This window comes from Myotis yumanensis, unplaced genomic scaffold (genome assembly GCF_028538775.1).
Source record: "Myotis yumanensis isolate MYYU_CA2020_CCGP unplaced genomic scaffold, mMyoYum1.0.hap1 SCAF_2, whole genome shotgun sequence".
NCBI lineage: Eukaryota > Metazoa > Chordata > Mammalia > Chiroptera > Vespertilionidae > Myotis > Myotis yumanensis.
Genome location: NW_027223753.1, coordinates 575766 through 594473, shown reverse-complemented (window position 1 = coordinate 594473; position 18708 = coordinate 575766). Strand labels below are relative to the sequence as shown.

The 18708-nt window shown below is 62.3% G+C and overlaps 1 protein-coding gene across 7 annotated transcripts; it reads left to right on the top strand.

Moving 5' to 3' along the window:
* The first annotated feature begins 1045 nt into the window (after positions 1-1045).
* SLC35E2B (solute carrier family 35 member E2B) lies at positions 1046-18499 on the top strand. 7 transcript variants are annotated; one of them, XM_070403868.1, is made up of 10 exons: positions 1046-1192; positions 3563-3677; positions 7300-7673; positions 8057-8192; positions 9927-10054; positions 11264-11384; positions 12895-12948; positions 13339-13411; positions 14241-14386; positions 15553-18499. In XM_070403868.1, exons 3-10 carry the CDS (start codon positions 7364-7366, stop codon positions 15785-15787), a joined length of 1203 nt encoding a protein of 400 aa, XP_070259969.1. In that variant the 5' UTR covers positions 1046-1192; positions 3563-3677; positions 7300-7363; the 3' UTR covers positions 15788-18499. The 7 variants fall into 7 exon arrangements, with proteins under 7 accessions (XP_070259969.1, XP_070259968.1, XP_070259972.1 ...); XM_070403867.1 differs by lacking the exon at positions 1046-1192 and adding an exon at positions 1296-1394; XM_070403871.1 differs by lacking the exon at positions 1046-1192 and adding an exon at positions 1410-1439.
* The last annotated feature ends 209 nt before the right edge of the window (positions 18500-18708 follow it).

Sequence of the window (18708 nt, the reverse complement as noted above, 5' to 3'; positions counted from 1 at the left end):
TTGCCAGGATCAAAGTGGGCGCTCCAGGCTGGGACAGGGCACGGGGCCGGAGCCGGCATCAGCCACATGGCCGCGCCAGTGTCCACCGCTCTGTCTGTCCGATCACAGGCGGGGTTGCCCTTGGGCGGGAGACCCTGTGCGTCGGGCAGTTCGGGGGCGGCGCCCACTGCGGCCGCGAGGTCGGCTCCCCTGGCGGCCCGCTGGCCCAGCGCCTCTGGGCGGCAGACGGTCTGGTCCGTTTGCACAGGCACCACCGGCGGCTGCTGGCGGCCGCCAAGGCCCCGGGGACCCAGAGGCGCACCCGCCGAGAGCAGGTCAGACGCAGCGGCGGGCCTGGCCTCTCCACAGGGTCCCGCCTCCGCCAGGGCCTCGGCCTTCCAGGCCCGGGGCTCCCGCAGGACAGCAGCCCGCCCGGCGGAGGTGGCGGCGGCGGACACCAGCTCCTCCTGCTTCCTCGGTGCGGCGCCCGCCCGCCTTCTCCCTGGCGCGTCCCAGGCCCAGCGCCGCTCCTCGCCCGGGGGCCGCGTGAAGTGAGGAGGGTGGGCGCCATCACTGCGGCTCCCATCGGCTCCCCCCGAGTTAACACGTGACTTATCCCCGCAGCTCCCCGTTCCGGGCTGTCCCGGCCGCGGGTGACCCGGGGTGACCGGCTGGGGAGAGAGCGACAAGGGGAACAACGTCGCCTCCTCCGGCCGGGGGGCGGGCGCCTCGGTCTCGTGGGTGGACCCGCCTGGGCCGGGGGTGCGGGCCGGCAGCGACCCGCCCACTGCCGGCCGCTTCCGGCGCGTCACTTCCGGCCGGAAGAGCACTTGCCGCAGAGCGCCCGCCCCGCCGCCCTCCCTCCCGAGGACGCGGCCGCCCGGGGCCCGCTCGGGCCGGGTCTGCTCCGGGCCTTCCCGCGCCCGCGAGAGGCCTCCCCACCCGCGCGCCCCTCGTCCGGCGGCCGCGCCCTAAATGCCGCGCGCCCCTCAGGCCCCAACGCCGGGCCCGCGCGAGCCCCGTCGGGGAGGCGCCGCGCAGCCGCGTGACGCAGTCCTCGCGGGCCACGCCCCCAGGCCTCCCCGCAGCCGGCGACCCGCCTCCGGCCCCGCTGCGGGGTGCGAGGGTCCGCGGCCGGGCGGGCTCCCTGTGCCGAACAGCGACCCCCGCGGGCTGAGGCCCCGCGCCGGCTGTCATCGCGCCCCTCCGGCCGGTGGGTGGCGGGGTCCCCGGATTCTGCAGCGGAGCCTCCTCCTCCCGCGCCGGGGGCGGGGCTGCCTTCCCGTCGGGGGCGGGCCTCGGCGCGCTTTCCGGGCGATGGCGCCGCCCGGGCCCTGGACGGCCCGGGCCTAGGAGCTCCCGGGCCGCGTCGGGGGCCGGTCCCGAGCCGCGTCCTGCGCGGGGCGTGTCTCCGGGTGGGTGTGATGGGCGCGGGGACGCCGAGTAACACGCGGCCTCAGGTGCGCCCGCCGCCCGCGGGCCCCCAGCGCCGGGCCCGTCCTGCCCCCGCGCCCCTCTCGCCCGGGGCTGACCCCTCCCGGGGGCCTGACCTGCGGCCGCCCGGGGCCGGCCCTGCCCCTCCATCACGTCCCGCTCCGCCCTGTTTCGCGTACCTTCCCCTCGCGGAGGAGCCGGCCCACCGTTGGCCCCACCCGAGCTCGGTCCCGTGGGTGCGGGGCCCCGGCTCCAGACGCGGAGGGCGCCCCGCGGGGTCGGGTGGTGGCCTCCTCCGGTCCCGCTGCGAGGCCGGCGGCGGACACAGGTGGGGCCGGACGGGGGCGGCGGTCACGGTGTCGGGGGTGATTGCGTTTCAAACCCGGGCCCCCAAGGCGCCCCCGAGGCGGGCATGGCCCTGGGGCAGGTGCCGCCGCTGCCTCCGCTCCGGGGCTGACGGGCACGATCGCCCACGAATCCATGGCATTCGGCGATTTTGTTTTTCTTGCCCAGAATCTTAGAAAATGAAACATAATGGTTGACATCCTGCGGGTGCAGGTTCCAGCGACGGCGGGTTTGGTCGGGTACCCGCCGGGCAGTGACTGCCACTGGGTTTGGGCTTTGGGGGTTCGCGGGTGACCCCCGCCCCCACGTCGTCTGTGCTGGCGCCCGGCGGCTCTGGGCCGCGCTGAGCGCTGCGCTGGGAAATAAAAACCCTTCCATTTAGGGGCGGAGCCTTTGTCCAGCGGGTTTTCAAACGTTTGTGGTTTTTTAGATGGAGCGCTTATTACTTCCCTGGAAATATTAAAACCTGCAGAACGGAACCGCATCCCACCGCACGAAGCGGGCCGTTCAGGGGGAAAGGAAAGGTTTTTACTTTCGAGACCCCCGTTTTCAATCCGGACCTCAGAAAAGGGAGGGGAGTGGGGAAAATGTTAACAGATTTGGATCCCACCTCCCCGACGCACAGAGTTGTCCGGAACCATCTGTACCTTTTACATCGGAGCGTCCTGTGCCCTCCGCCTGTGACAGGTGACTGTCAGAACCGTGGGCCGCCTGCGCCCAGCGCCTGCCAGGGTTTGTGGCAGGTGTCGTACTGGACACTTGGGTCGGGTCGTGTCCAGCATTTCGGCCTTGAACACCAAGCTGTTTGAGTGGCTTAGATGTCCAGGCAGGGGCCTTTGATGGGCAGTTTGTTTAGGATGAGTTCCCAGGGGTGGACTTGCTGAATGGCGGTTGGTGCCCTGAGGACATCTTGTGGGTTCTTTGTCTAACTGGATTTATTGGGGCGACATTGGTGAATAAAGGTAAGTAGGTCTCGGGGATACAGTTCTGTAACATCATCTGAGTTGAGGACTTGAGTCTTTGTTCTAGAACAGGGAGCCTTCGCCTCGGGCCGCTGGCCCTCGCACGCAGGGAGGGGTTTGGGAAATTCGCTGGGAAAAAGTTGGCTGGCTCCCGCTGAACTTCCCTTCGGAGGTGAGCGGGACCACAGCATGAGGTGCTGTCTCCGGGTTCGGGTTCGGGTTCCAGCCCAGGCCCTTCCAGCGGTCGCGAGCCCCTCCCTGCAGGCTCCGTGGAGGCTGGCCCCCACGGCCACCTCATTCGGCGCAGCACCTGAGCATCCTGAAGACAGTGTCCCCTTCCAGTCCTGCATGGGCACCTTCTGAGGGTGGGTCCAGGGGCAGGAAGGGGAGCCCGCCCTGGCCTAGCAAGGCCTCTCCTCAGCCACCGGCTCCGTGCTGGGCGGACAGGCCTGCGTTCAGTCCCCCGAGAGGGAGGGCATTCGGACCTTTGTCACCCGGGACCTGGGTGGGGTGGCCAGGTCCAGCGCACCCCACCCTGACTCCAGGCAGGCTCGGGTGAGTCCGGCTGGTTTTTTAAAAATATATTTTTATTGATTTCAGAGAGGGAGAGAGAGCTAGAAACATCAACAACGATGAGAGGGAGTCATTGATCGGCTGCCTCCTGTACACCTCCTACTGGGGATCGAGCCCGCAACCTGAGCATGTGCCCTTGACCGGGAATCGAACCCGGGACCCTTCAGTCCGCAGGCCGACGCTCTGTCCACTGAGCCAAACCGGCCAGGGCAGCTGTTGGATCTTAAAGTCCCTTTTCCTTGTCAGATCAGGTTGCTTCTGTCTTGCAGGGCGGGAATCGTTTCTCCCTGAAAGAAACGCGAGTCACGCAGGCTGAAAAAGAACTGGCGGTGGGAACACATGAGCAGGAGCCGGGAGGCTGCCGTGACCGCGGCCAGGACCTGGGTGAGTAGGGCCCCGACCCCGGCCTTCCGGCTTCCCCGTGCGATGCCCAGCACAGCCTCTGAGGGTCTTCGCTGCATCCCAGAGGCCCCGTTTCATTCTGCTAATTACCGATGATAACCACTGATTTCATTGATCACCCATCCTCCATGCTGTGTGTGTGTGTGTGCCTGTGTGCTGCTTAGTTATTCCTTCTTACTGCTGGCCCGTGTTGCGTTGTGTGAAAGCCCCCACCGTGTCCACGCTCGCTCTCCCCCTGCAGGCAGCTGCGTTCCCAGGTGTGGAGCCCGTGTCTGCGGGGCCAGCTGCAGGTCTGTCCGTGGGGCTCTCGCTGGAACTGCTGGTTTGTAAGGGTCTGCAAATGTTTACCTTATGTCAACCTCGAATATATGATTTCTTTTTAATTTATTGGTTAGAGAAAGAGGAGGGGGAGAGAGAAACATTGATTTGTTGTTCCATTTGTTAATTCATTGGTTGTTTCTTGTACGTGCCCTGACCAGGGATTGAACCTGCAACCGTGGCTTAAAGGTTCGATGCTCTAACCAACTGAGCTACCTGGGCAGGACTACACACCCTTTCTTTCTTTTCTTTTTAAATATGTTTTCAATGATTTCAGAGAGAAAGGGAGAGGGAGAGAGAGATACATCAATGATGAGAGAGAATCATCTATTGGCTGCCTCCTGCACGCCCCCTGCTGGGGATCAAGCTGCAACCCGGACATGTGCCCTGACCGGGAATTGAACCCTGACCTCTTGGTTCCTGGGTTGATGCTCGACCACTGAGCCACCCAGCCCGGCCACACTCCCTTTCTTGTGCTTATTGGCCACTTAGAAATCCTCTTCCGTGACACCCGTTTCTGCGTCTTTCCTATGGAGCTGTCGGAGTTGTTTCTATGTTCTGTGTGTGAATCCTTCTCCCAGGCTGGCACTTGTGACTTTGTGATGTTTTCTGATGAAGCAGAAGGTCTTAACGTAGTTGGTGGCCATTCCTTCCTGCCTTCCTGTATGGGCGGTGCCTCTGGGGTTTGGACTAAGGTGTCCCTGCCCTGGGACCAGAAAGACGTCCCCGCGCCTTCTCCCTGGCCACAGTGTCACACGTTGGCGTCTCACATGGGAGCGCTGCCGCCAGGCTGTTCCTTTGCCGCCTGCGTCTCCCGTGGGTGTAAGGGTCCAATTTTTTTTTTCTGGGCTGGGTGACAACCCTCCGAGCATCAGAGACAGTGGAACCCGCACCTGGGCATGTGCCCCGATGGGGAAGGAACTGGCCCTCTTGGTGTGCAGGACGACGCTCCAACCGATTGAGCCACCGGCCAGGGCCCGTGTGCTGTTCTCTGTCCGTCTCTGCACCAGCACGTCCCATGACCAGGAAGTGCCAGCCCCAGTTCTCCACTGGCAGGCCCTCCGCCCCGCCTCCTCCCCTTGAGGAAAGTGTCCCTTATCTCTCTCCCCTTTGTAATCTGTGTCCACCTGGGAGGGTTGTACTTTGAGACTAAACATCCAGTTATTTCTCAACTAGATGCCCAGTGCAGGAATTCGTGCATGGGTGGGGTCCGGCTGGCCTGCCCGATGGGGGTGGGGGGCCGACCGGGGGTGGGGCCGGCGGGGGAGGGAGGGTCGAGGGCAGTTGGAGAGCCAGGCCCGCCCCCTCGTTGAACTCAGGAGTTTGACCAGACAATTTGCATATTAGCCTTTTATTCTATAGGATTTCTATCTGTTAGTTTCAGCATCTGTTGGTGATTCTTTTTTTAATCCTCACCCAAGGATATTTTCCAATTGATTTTTAGAGAGAGTGGAAGAGAGAGGGACAGAGAGAAACTTCGATGTGAGAGAAACACATTGATTGGTTGCCTCCTGCACGCACCCCTGACGGGAATCGAACCCAGGACCCTGATGCTACAGACCTGGGAGGTGGTCTGCCCAGAGCACCTCGGTTTGTTCCAGAGGTTGTTTCACCTCTGGACGCCCCACCTCCGTCCCGGGCGGTTCTGTGGTCTCTGCCCACCTGTCCTGTCCCCCTCAGAGCAGAGGGGCCTGAGTCCTCGGCTCCGTCCCTCCCTGAGCTCCTGGCGGCTCCTCCCTGCTGGGCCCTCAGTGGGGTGATCTGGGATCTCTGATCCTCATCTGCAGAGGCCCTCAGGCCTGACCTGTGCCAGCCCTTGGCAGGTGGGGTGGCGGGTGGGTGGCCGGCAGGGCCTCTCTGGGGCTCGCAGCTCTGTGGGGTGTGGCCGAAGCCGCCCCCCGCCCCCAGGAGCCAGGCCTCTGCTGCCTGTGGGTGATTTCCAGGGGCCTTTCTGGCTGTTTTTTACTCTGGTGTCTCCAGGGGCTGCACCTGCAGACGCCTCCCCACCCCCGCTGCTTCCTTGTCTGGTTCCTTCACTGCTCTGCGTGGGGCCGAGGTTGGCAGGAGCCCGGGGCTGTTTAATGACCCACAGAAGGTTCTTCTGGTCTCCTGCTGGGGGGGCGGGTCGCAGCTTCCTCCTGGTTTGGGCCCCTGGGGGTCCCCCGCTCCCCAGGCTCCTCCTCGCCCGGCCCCAGCCTGGCGGTTTATTCTGAAGAAAACGCAGCGGCAGCGGGAGGCCTGTCTTTGGGTTAGTGTCTTGTCGGGAAGAAGTGAGGACCAGCGTCCACTTTCATTTTTAAGATGTTCTGAGCCCTCGCTGTGCCTCCGGAGGCTCTTGGACGAAAAACGGGAACGTGCGGCCTCGGGTGCCTGTCCCCTCGGCTGCCCGGGGCCAGAGGCAGAGGCAGGTGGGGTCTGACGTCCTGCTCCGGCCCAGCAGGTGGGCTGTTTGTGGGGTTCCAGTGTCATGGAAAGAGTGTGACTGGGGGGTGAGGGCCGTCCTGGGCTCGCTGGGCCCTGAGCTGGTCGCGGGGGGATGGGCATGTTGACATGTCCAGGTCCGCCGGTCCGGTGTGGCTGGGCCCCGCGGGAACCCGATGGCGCCCGGGCGTGGAGGAGGGCCATGCAGCCCCATGGCTGTGGGCCCTGGTCAGGGAGGCGCTCACTGTGAGGTCGGCTCTGGCCGCCCACAGCTTCGCGGAGCGGGGCGCACGGGGAATGGGGCGCGGACTGGTCAGATCTGCCGGAAGTGCGGCCACCCGCCCTCTGCCTGCCTCGCCCGCACTGCAGTGAGGGAGGTGGGTCCCCACCAGCAGCTCGGCCTAAACACGCAGCGTGGACGCCTGGCCCGGGTCCCGGAGGCCGTTTCTGACAACGAGTGTGACCTGGGAACGCGAGTGCGACTGCAGCTTGTTCTGTGGGGGGAGGAACGGCCTGTGCGCCCCTCTCGCCCGCCCCCCCCCCGCACCCCTCTCGCCTGCCCCCCACCCTCGTGCGCCCCTCTCACCCCCCCTGCCAGGCCTGGGCCCAGCTAGGCAGCCGCAGAGCAGCAGCCGGGCGGGTCTCCAGGCCCAGGGGTCCGGGAGCCACAGGCAGGGAGACTCCGGGTCCTGCCTGAGCAGCTGGGCCTCGGAACCGGGCCTGGGCCTTGAGGTGGGGCGGGGCGGTTGGAGGTTTGGGGGACACGATCGGGAAATGAGGGGACCCCACTTGCAGGTGTGAGTGAGATGCAAGCTTTTGGGGACGTGACCTGCCGCCGGAGTCACCTGTCCACTTTCCTGACCAGGCAGCTGCGGACCACGGGGCACCGCGTCGGTCCTGCCACCTGAGGACGAGCCCGCGGGAACACCATGTCGGCGCCGTCAGAACCCGCGGAGCTGGCCCCGGGCCCCGAGGAGACGCCCCAGGGGAAGCCAGCCCTCGGCTGGGGCTCCCTGTTCGGCCCCCGAAGTGAGAAGATCGTCTTCGCCAGGAGCGAGGGCGCCGAGGAGAGCGTGCTGGCTGTCACCATCACCGAGACCACGGTCATCGAGGCGGACCTGGGCGTGTGGAGCTCACGGGCGCTGCTCTACCTCACGCTCTGGTTCTTCCTCAGCTTCTGCACCCTCTTCCTCAACAAGTACATCCTCTCGCTGCTGGAGGGCGAGCCCAGCATGCTGGGTGAGGGCGGGGCCTCGGGCAGGCGGGCGGGGCACAGAGCTGGGTGAGGGCGGGGCCTCGGGCAGGTGGGCGGGGCACCTAGCTGGGTCAGGGTGGGGCACAGCTGGGTGAGGGCAGGGCCACTGGTGTGGGTGGGGCCACAAAGCTGGGTGAGGATGGGGGCACAGGCAGGTGGGCAGGGCACAGAGCTGGGTGAGGGCACAGAGCTGGGTGGGGGCACAGAGGTAGGTGGGGGCACAGAGGTGGGTAGGGAACAGAGCTGGGCCCCAGGGGGGCACAGGCAGGTGGGCAGGGCACGGAGCTGGGTGGGGGCACAGAGGTGGATGGCACAGAGGTAGGTGCGACCATGGCTACAGCTCATCACTGGCAACCCGGTCCCACAGGCGCAGTGCAGATGCTGTCCACCACGTGCATCGGCTGCCTGAAGATTTTCGTCCCCTGCTGCCTGTACCAGCACAAAGTCCGGCTCGCCTACCCGCCCAACTTCATCATGACCATGCTCTTTGTGGGCCTCATGAGGTGAGGGCTGGCATTTGGGTGCGGGACTGGGTTCTTTTTCACGTTATTTAAAACTAGAGGCCCTGTGCACAAAAATGTGTGCACTGGTGGGGGAGGGGGCTGGGAGGGGGTGTCCCTCAGCCCCACTTGTGCCCTCTCACAGTCTGGGACCCCTCGGGAGCTAACCACCTGCTAGCTTAGGCCCGCTCCCTGGGTGGCAGATGGCAGGCCCGATCCCTCGGTGCCTGCCCCGCCTCCCCAGGTCGCGCACACGGCAGGGCCGATCCGGGGGTTGGGGTGCCGCCCCGGGCCGCACACACGGCAGGTACAATCTGGGGGTTGGGGCGCTGCCCCGGGTTGGGTCGCACACGGGACGCCCGCCGCCCCGGGTCCCAGATAGCAGGCCCAGATGGCAGCAGGGCAGGCGGGATGGCGCTGTCCCGCCCTGCCTGCAGTATGCAAATTAGCCGCCATCTTCATTGGCAGTTAATTTGCATATCGTGCTAATTAGCCGATGGGAGGTGTAGCGAAGTTACGGTCAATTATCATGTTTGTCTATTAGATAGGATGCCTTTCCCTCCTTGGCCGGTTTTGCTCAGTGGATAGAGCGTCGGCCTGTGGACCAAAGGGTCCCAGGTTCAATTCCAGTCAGGGGCACGTGCCTCTGTTGCAGGCTCCTCTCCCGCCCAGGCCCTGGTCGGGGCACGTGCAGGAGGCAACAAATTGATGTGTTTCTCACACATCAGTGTTTCTCTCTGTTTTCCCCTCTCTCTTCCAATCTCTGAAAAAATCAATGGAAAAATATCCTCAGGTGAGGGTTAAAAATAAACAAATAAATAAATAAAGATATTTTTAAAAAATCTATAATAATAAAAGCATAATATGCTAATTATACCAGACAGCCGAATGACCTTCCAGATGTCATTTTGGACGTCCTTCCAGATGAAGCCACCATGGCGGGGGCCAAGGAAGAGGTGGTTAGGGGCGATCAAGCAGGCAGGCGAGCAGTTAGGGGCAATCAGGCTGGCAGGCAGAGGGGTTAGGGGTGATCAGGCTGGCAGGCGGGTGAACAGTTAAGAGCCAGGGGCCCTGGATTGTGAGAGGGTGCAGGCCGGGCTGAGGGACACCCCTCCCCCACAGCATGAATTTAGTAATAAAATAAAATAAAATGCCTTTACCATCCGGCCAGTGTAGCTCAGCAGCTGAGATCAACCCAGGAACCGAGAAGCCTCCCATTGGATTCTCGGTCAGGACACATGCCCGGGTTGCGGGCTCCATCCCCTGTGGGGAGGGTGCAGGAGGCAGCTGATCAAAGATGTTACTCTCTCATTGATGTTTCTGTCTTTCTATCCCTCTCCCTTCCTCTTTCTCTAAAAAAATCACTAACAACAGATTTAACAAAATAAAATAAAATAAAATAAAATGCCTTTCCCGTCACCAAGAGTGAGCAGCGGGTCGGAGGCGAGTGCAGTGCAAACGCTCTGAAGTCTCCGTTTCAGGGCGGCGCGTGCACCTGGCTTTGTGCATCTCGTGCCCGATGGGTCCTTTCTGGAGCGGCCACGAAACTAGCTCAGTAACGGTTCCAGGGTGACGCGCCTCCTTCGGGGCCCACGCTCTGGCCACAGTGGCCCTTGCAGGCGGGTGGCCGTTTCCTGAGGGCCAGACCCAGCACAGCACGTGCGGGGGGTCAGGTGCGGCCCCTGCTGACTCCTGGCAGAGTCAGGTGAGCATCCCGACCCCCTCCGGCTTCTCTAGGTTCGCCACCGTGGTGTTGGGCCTGGTCAGCCTGAAGAACGTGGCCGTGTCGTTTGCCGAGACGGTGAAGAGCTCCGCCCCCATCTTCACTGTGATCATGTCCCGGATGATCCTGGGGGAGTACACGGGTGAGCGCCCCCCCCGCCCCCCCCCGCCGCAGGCCAGCTGACTTCCTGAGAAAGGGGAGAAAGTCTTGATGGAATTTAGCAAAAAGCACACAGGACAGGTCCTTTCTGAGGAGGGGCAGGCGCACGTCCAGGCCCTCGTTTCACACGAATTGTCCTCAGCAGCAGAATCCCCGGGCAGAGCCCAAGGCGAGAGCTGGGCACCAGGTGGAGGCAGTTCCTGCCCCGGGCGCTGGGCAGTGGGTTTGCTGCTGGCCAGCCGCTGGCTGCGCTCGGCAGCAGGGCCCTGGGACGAGGACGTGGCCGTGGTCGGAGGCTGCGCTGCTTCCTCTCTGCTAAACAGGAAGGGCTCACACCGCATCCATGCTGCCTCAGACATCAGAGCAGCGGTGCCGAGGGTCCCTTCTAGTGGGCAAGGCCCTCCCCGTACGAGAGGGCTGTCTGCCTCTCACGCCCAGGGTTTCGGAATAAACCGCGTGGGCTCAGGCACTGAGTCTCCCCACCCCCGGTTTCTCCTTTTAATAGAATCCCTGAGCCCATCTCCCTTCCTCTCCTGTTTGCTGGTGAGAACTTGTGCTGCCTGGGGGTCACCCAGGCCCGGCAGAGGCCACCATTGAGGGGCCTGGCATTGAGGCGGGCGGGCTCTTGTGCCTCTGCCTCCCTCCAGCACAGAGACAAAGGCGCTAGGAAGGCAGGAGGCAGCGTGGCTCCCAGAGGAGCTGTGGGGCCACACATGGTCACAACCAGGCTCCCAGGTCACAGCCAGGTCACAGCCGGGTCACAGCTGGGTCACAGCCAGGTCACAGCCAGGCTCCCGGGTCACAGCCAGGTCACAGCCGGGCTCCAAGGTCACAGCCAGGTCACAGCCAGGCTCCAAGGTCACAGCCAGGCCCCCAGGTCACAGCCAGGTCACAGCCAGGCCCCCAGGACACAGCCAGGCTCCCAGGTCACAGCCAGGTCACAGCCAGGCTCCCAGGTCACAGCCAGGTCACAGCCAGGCTCCCGGGTCACAACCAGGGTCACAGCCAGGTCACAGCCAGGCTCCCAGGTCACAGCCAGGTCACAGCCGGGCCCCCAGGTCACAGCCAGGTCACAGCCAGGCTCCCAGGTCACAGCCAGGTCACAGCCGGGCTCCCAGGTCACAGCCAGGTCACAGCCGGGCTCCCAGGTCACAGCCAGGTCACAGCCGGGCCCCCCTGTCCTCCTCTGCAGGGTTGCTGGTCAACCTCTCCCTCATCCCTGTCATGGGAGGCCTGGCACTGTGCACAGCCACCGAGATGAGCTTCAACATCCTGGGGTTCTCAGCCGCGCTGTCCACCAACATCATGGACTGGTGAGTCCGGGGGTTGTGGGGACACCGTGTGCCCGGGGCACACTGCTCACCTGCCTCAGCTGGGGGACGGGTGTTTCAGTCCAGAGCCGCTCAGTTCCTTCCCGCCACTCAGAGTGCGGCCAGTACGTCTGCTGCTGCCTTTTCCTAAAGAGCAAAACTGGAGGTTCCTCAACGAGGTAACTTTTTCTCGAAAACAAGCTAGAACTTCATGGTTCATGGCCTGACCCTTAAGAACGCTCACCAGGGCCGTGGTAGCTACCACACGCTGGGGTGCAGGGAGCCCAGGTCCCCGAGGCGCGAGCCGCGTCCTGGCTGCTGTGTGGACCGTCTGGGAGCATTTCAGAACCAATAATCACATTCAGTTTTGTCCTTTTGCTGAGAGAAGAGGAAACACCACCACGGGGGTCGGGGTCGCTGTCACCACCAAAGTGGGGCTTGAGGTTTTGAATAATCCCCGCCTCTGTGGCTCCTAGAAGCATGACCGACCGACAGCCTCCTGCACCGCATGCCCCGCAGTCTCAGTTCTGCGGACTCCATGCCCCCCCACACACACACACACCGAGCCTTCTGTTTAAGTCACAGGAGGCATCTTTTTTCCATGAGCCTCCCTCCACTTTCTTTTTTTTTTTCTTTAACAATATGTTTTTATTGATTTCAGAGAGGAAGGGAGACGGGGAGAGAGAGAAATATCAGTGATGAGAGAGAATCATGGATTGGCTGCCTCCTGCATGCCCCGCACTGGGGATGGAGCCCACAACCCGGGCCTGTGCCCTGACCAGGAATCGAACCGTGACTTCCTGGTTCATAGGTCGATGCTCGACCACTGAGCCACGCCGGCCGGGCCCCGTGTCCGATGGTCCTGCAGCAGCGGTTCCTGAAGGGAGCGGAGCCCAGGGCTCTGCCAGGCTCCGTCTGGGCTGTCGGCGTCTCCAGGGCCATCGTTCTGGTTCCAGGCCCGACTGTGAGAGTTCCTGGCTCCACTGACTCGCCAGGTTTTTCATGAAACAAAACGTGCTGCTCCTGGAGTCGTGTGAGCAGCGCCACTCGCCAGGGCAGCCCCTTGCTTCCCACCGGACGCTGTCTGGCTTTCTCTTTGGCCGTGTGTGTGTGTGTGTGTGTGTGTGTATGCATGTGTGAGTGAGTGTGTGCACGTGTGTGTACGTGTGTGTGCGTGCAGTCATGCATGTGCGTGCATGTGCTCGGGTGTGTGTGTGTGTGTGTGTGTGTGTGTGCATGCGCGTGTGTATAGTTTCCCACGTGTCTGTCGCCTTCGGGAGTTCATGAGCCTGAGCTCCTGTTCCGTTTCCTGGGTGCCAGACCACGGCAGGTGCTGATTTAGGGGGACTCTTGGTTCAGGGCGGGGCTGTGGGGTCCTCTGACACCTCAGAGCTGGGTGGCCGCAGGCCCGTCGCTCAACCTCACCGTGAGAAAGGCTGCAGACGCTGTGTCCATTTCAGGTTCCCTACTGACTTCCTGCACCGACGGTAACCTCTTCTCTCCTTCATTCCAGTTTGCAGAATGTTTTTTCCAAAAAGCTCCTCAGCGGGGACAAGTACAGGTTCTCGTAAGTATCACAGCTTCCCAGGCCGGGCCGAATGCCCGGGACCTTGCCTCTCCCTTGGGTGCAGGGGGGCTTTCAGTGACGTGGGACTCGGGAGAAAAGCCCCGTGGCCCATGGAGGCCCCGGACGGGCCACCTTTCCCTCCCATGGCCGTACGGGTGGGCTCAGCAGGCACAGGCCCTCCTGGTCCCCCCGGGAGCCTCCTCATCACTCCAGGAGCCCCCTGATCCCCCGGGAGCCCCCTGGTCCCCCCGGGAGCCTCCTCGTCCCCCCGGGAGCCTCCTCGTCACCCCAGGAGCCTCCTCGTCACCCCGGGAGCCTGTTGCCTGCTCTGCTCAGTGCTTCCGTTGCTCTCACATGAGTCCGGGTGGCTCAGGCGTGCTGTGCCCGCAGGGCGGCCGAGTTGCAGTTCTACACCAGCGCCGCCGCCGTGGCCATGCTGGTCCCCGCCTGGGTCTTCTTCATGGTGAGTGGGGAGCAGAGCTCCTGGCACCTGGTGGCATTTGTCCTTAGCGCTTTGGGAGCAGAGTAGGTGGCACGATGTCCTGCTTTGCTGAATTACACAGTGTCCACCCCGTGCCCCAAGGAGCATGGACAGAGGTGGAGACCAGGCCTGGTGCGGGTCTCTGAGGCCAAGCTGTAGCTGTGGGGGTTTCCCGAGGTTCTCCTGTGGCGGTTTTAGGCTGATTTATTTTCATTTACTTTTAAAAAACATTTTTAAAATTGACTTTAGAGAAAGGGGAAGGGAGAGAGAGAGAGAGGAGCATTGATGTGAAAGGAACATTGATTGGCGGCCTCCTGCCCGCTCCACACTGGGGATAGGGCCCGAAACCTGGACACGTGCCCTGATGGGGAATTGAACCAGTGGCCCTTGTGCGCCGGCCAGTGCTCCTGCAGCCCAGCCTCCCCGGCCAGGGTGCTCTGTGTTTACATGTTTGAGGAGCAACGAGACTTGGCAGCTGCACCATTTTGCTACGTTCCCACCAACAGTGCCCAAGGGCCCCACCTTCTGCCCGGCCTCACCAGCACGTGTTCTCTGGTTCTTGCTGCTGTTTTTGTAGTCGCCGTCCTGGTGGGGGAGGGGGCCTCCCTGTGGCTGGGGTTGCGATTCCCTGGAGACCGAGTGCACTGGCCGCATGCCTGGTCAATGCCGTCCGGTCGCCACCCAGAAGGCAGGGTTCACAGCGGCCTCAGGCTCAGCTCCTGGGCCCTGGTGGCTGGGCACGTGGGACAAGGTCCTCCGGTGACGGGCACCAGGCCGACGGGCGTGCTGCGCCGCTCTGCTCTGCACGCAGGACCTGCCGGTAGTCGGGAGGAGCGGGAGGAGCTTCAGCTACACGCAGGACGTGGTGCTGCTGCTGCTGATGGACGGGGTCCTGTTCCACCTGCAGAGCGTCACGGCCTACGCCCTCATGGGCAGGATCTCTCCCGTGACCTTCAGGTAGGACAGGTGTCTGCCTGGCTGGTACCAAATCCTCGAGGTCTGTGAGTGCCAAGTGCTGAGGTGCTGGCCGAGGTCCCGGGGCACGGTGGCCGGGCCGCTGCCTTTGGTGCCATTTGAAACACACGCGTGGAGTGTGTGAAAGAAAGAGCTTTTTTTTTTTTTTAGTTAAATCTTTATTGATCTCAGAGAGGAAGGGAGAGGGAGAGAAACACCAATGATGAGAGAGAATCACTGATCGGCTGCCTCCCGCACACCCCCTACGGGGGATCAAGCCTGCAACCGGGGCATGTGCCCTGACCGGGAATCAAACTGTGACCTCTTGGTTCCTGGGTCAATCTCAACCACTGAGCCACGCCCAGCTGGGCTGAGATTTTTAGGGAGGTTGCCACTGGGTGGGTCTGTTGTGCTTAGAGCAGCGCGGTCAGCGGGCTCACCTGCGCGGCAGGACCCGTCCCAGGTCGGGCGCTGTGGGCCCTGGTGGCTGCGAGCACCTGTACTGTGTGAGCTCAATGCAGACCTGGATTCCTGCTTTCACTAACTTCCATCCACTTACCTGTGAACTCCGCACGTGACCACAGGCTCTGGGAACCTGGAGGGGTTAAAGGTCTGGTTAGCCGGTGTCCGCTTTTATAACTGGACTAGAGGGTCCCTAGGCCTGGCTGGAGATCAGGGCCCATCAGGTTCCCCACCTCCCGGCCGCCTCCTTCCTGCCTGCTGCTCCCCCACCGTGTTCCGAGCCACCCCCTGGTGGTCAACGCACATCATAGCGAGCGATCGAACTCCTGGTCTCTGGGTCGAACTCCTGAGGGGATAATTTGCATATTAGCCTTTTATTATATAGGATGGATTTAATAAAAGTACCATTTCAGTAACAAATAGAAAAGAATGAGCTAGAAACTCCAGCAGTGGTCAGCAGCTTGGCCACGTCACGTGGTGTGCGTCCGCCTCTTTCCTGTAACGGCTGAGCGGTCACCACAGTGGGACTGTCCCCAGTGAGGACAACAGAGGGCTCGATGGCGCCGCACCTGCCGCAGCCTCAGTGTCCCCCGGGCGTACACGCCGGGCCACTCCGGGGCAGCTGTCCTCCTCTCTGCTTGTTTTAATTGGGCCCAGCGAGTGCAGTAAGTGCTCGACAGCCACGTGCACAACCCCCTGTCTTGCAGTGTCGCCAGCACCGTGAAGCACGCCCTGTCCATCTGGCTCAGTATTATCATTTTCGGCAACAAAATCACCAGCCTGTCGGCCGTGGGCACCGTCCTGGTGATGGCGGGCGTCCTGCTCTACAACAAGGCCAGGCAGCACCAGAGGGAGGCCATGCAGAGCCTGGCCTCAGCCAGCTGCACGCCGGAGGACGGCACGGAGCCGCTGGTGCCCAAGGACCCCAGGCCGCACCACTGAGCGCCAGGGCCTCGGGGCGCAAATGGCTGCCCTCCTGCCTAACCCCCTGGCCAGCTGGGGTAGGAAAGTGCGTGTGCCGCCATTCCCGCCCCTTTCTGGGGTTTCAGTCAAAACCAGCGGGAATGTGAATGGGGACCCCCGACATTGGCTCCCTGGGGGCAGACCAGAGCCAGCTGCCGCTGAGCCATCACCAGGGGATGTGAAACTGCCTCCCGCGGCCCCCGGGCCAGACTCGGAGGCCTGGGACCCGCCGGCCTCTGCACGGCCCTCGCTGGGCACGCAGGTCTCACTGCAATAGGCCCGGCCCTGATTCCTCTGTGAGTGACACCCCACAGCGGGGGCAACTGTGAAGCCAGAGCTGGGTCCCGGTGCCACTGTGACCGCTCCCTGCTTGGTGCTGATGGAGAGATCTCAGCCCACGCCAGCCAGCCTTCGAGGCTCCTCCTTCACGCCTTTGACCAGCGTTACCGAGCCCTGGGGCTTGTCAGAAGCTGCCCTCCTGGGTGAGCAGGGCTGGCCCCGCCCAGGAGCCTGCCTGCAGGGACATAAGGCCCTCCTTCCGGTCGAGTCTCCTCCTGCTGTTCAGGCCCCTGGTTTCCCGATGGTTTCTCATTGGAAATATGAACAGAGCCTCTTGGGGAGACCAGGCCTCTTGGAAACAGAGCAATAATCACGTCTCATGAAGTCCTGCCGACTTGAAAACGTTTGCCATGTGGTGAAGTCAACGAGGCCTTTTAAACTACACAGCCTTTCCACGGAGCTGACCGCGTCCGCAGGACAGGCAGGCGTGGCCGCCTGCTTGGCACGCTCTCCCTCACCGGACGCTTCTGCGACCTCCCCAGGATTCTGTCCCCTTTCCTCCTTTTCTTCTTCCCTGAAAACCTCGGCTAAGGAGGACCCCCTGCCGGTGGCCGGGGAGAGCTGTCGAGTTGATCTGTGAGGACCAGCGTGAAAGCACTGCTGCCCCGGCCCCGGCCCCTGACGGTGGGACGTGAACAGAGAAGGGACGGTCGCCTGGGCCTTCCCGCAGACTCTGTCATCTGTAGTCGGAGCCATGGCCGCAGTCTCTGCGTCTTGTCAGGGATTCTGGTCCCGAGGCCCATGACGTGCCCCACCCTCCACTCTCTCCAGTGGCTTCAGCCGGTTTTGATTTTCTGAATTTTGGGCCACAAACAAGATGAAGATTACCAGTATGTGAGGCAACTTCCTGCAAAGCTGCTTTGGAGACCTCTGGTCGGGGCTGTGGCTGGCGGTGCCCTTGCTCGGGGCTGACATGCCTCCCATTAGTCTCGCCTCCACCGCGAAGTCTCCATTCCGGGTCATGGCCAGGAGTCACAGCCACAGCCTCGCTCGGCCTTTTGTTTGATGACTGTGCAGACATGATGCGTCTGTAATGAACTGTCTCGTTCTTATAGTATGTTCTCCTCGCTGGACGGTCTCAGGTGTGTGCACCAGCGGTGACTGGGAGGAGTCGTCCACCGGTCACGCCTGTGTCTGTGGTTGTCCGTGCCTTTGTAAACACACACTGGAACCAGTGATACCGAGACGCGTCCAGATCTCCGGCTTTCAGAACGCCCGCTGCTGAACGGATACAAAGCCTCTTGTTTTTCAGTCCCAGTATCATCACTCCTGCACAGCAGTGTGCGTGTCGTCTGCCTTAGAAAGCTGAGGACATCCTTGCACAACCCAAAATGTGTCTTTAATTTGAGAAAGAATAAACATGATGAACAGGAAACAGGAAAAAATGTGCTGCTCAAAGAATGTCACCACTTGGAGCTGTGCTTGTGGCCCGCGCACGACACGCTTCTCCCCAAACCAGTGGTTTTTGCTTCCTGCTGAGTCTCCTGTGGATGGTCGGTCACTCAGACGGGCCAGGGGGTGACGGACACGGAGCCTGGCCTTCCGTCTGCCTCGGTGACACGCTTCCTCAGGCCTGACGGTGTTCTCACCGTTTCCCTGGGCCGGAAACATGAAGGAGGTCATTCCAGATGGAAACCCTCCCCTCGGCCTTGGCCCACCGTCGTATTGAGGACTTTCTTTCCCAAAACATGTACCTGCCCTGGTGGGGCCTCTCGTCTTCTTAGAAGCCCCAGCGTCCCAGGGAGTCCGTTTCTTTCTGTTCTGGCTGAGGAGCCGAGAGCAGACGGGTCAGCTGCTCGCCTGGCAGCCGGAACATAAAACCTTCAACCCGCTGGCTCTGGTTCTGAGTGATGGCCCCGGGACCCATGCCCAGATGTCCAAATTGGGTTACAGACTGTTCTAACTGGCAAAGTCTTATGTGTGTCTGGGCTTGGTCCCCATCCCCACCCCACCCCCCACCGGCTGCCCCTCGGGGACCTGCTGTCTGAGTTGAGTCTGAACCTGAAGGGTGTTGTGGGCTCCAGCTGGGAGGGCTGGTCAGGGTTTCCCACACCGGGAAACGAGAATTAACGAAAATAACCCTCGACATCAGAGCCAAGCCATCTTTGTTTTCTGCCAAATGCAGCTGTGGAGAAGCCCAAGCCCAGGCTGCCCAGTGCTTTGTATTTCGCCTGTTTGGGTATTTACGGGACCAAACAGAACATGGTGGTTAAGTAGTCGAGTCACTGTCCCTGCACCTGTGGTAACGTGTTCACCCTGTGGTGCCCTTGTCCTCTGTCCACATGAAGCTGCCACCGCAGCCACATCGACTCTCGTTCTAAAAAGTAAAATAAAAGCCCCGCGTGTGCTCGCCGTCTGCGTTGGTGCTGGTCTGTGCTGCCCGGGGAGGACGGCCTCGCTGCGGCCACCGGTTTGCAGTGACAAATGGCTTCCTGTCCCCAAGGACCCGGGGAGCGGGATGCTGCCAGGTTCAGAGGCAAACACTTCCTCCGAGAGAACATACCCCGTTCGGCTTCCGGAGCCCCGCGGGCACCGAGGCCTGGGCACAGCAGCCCCGCTGG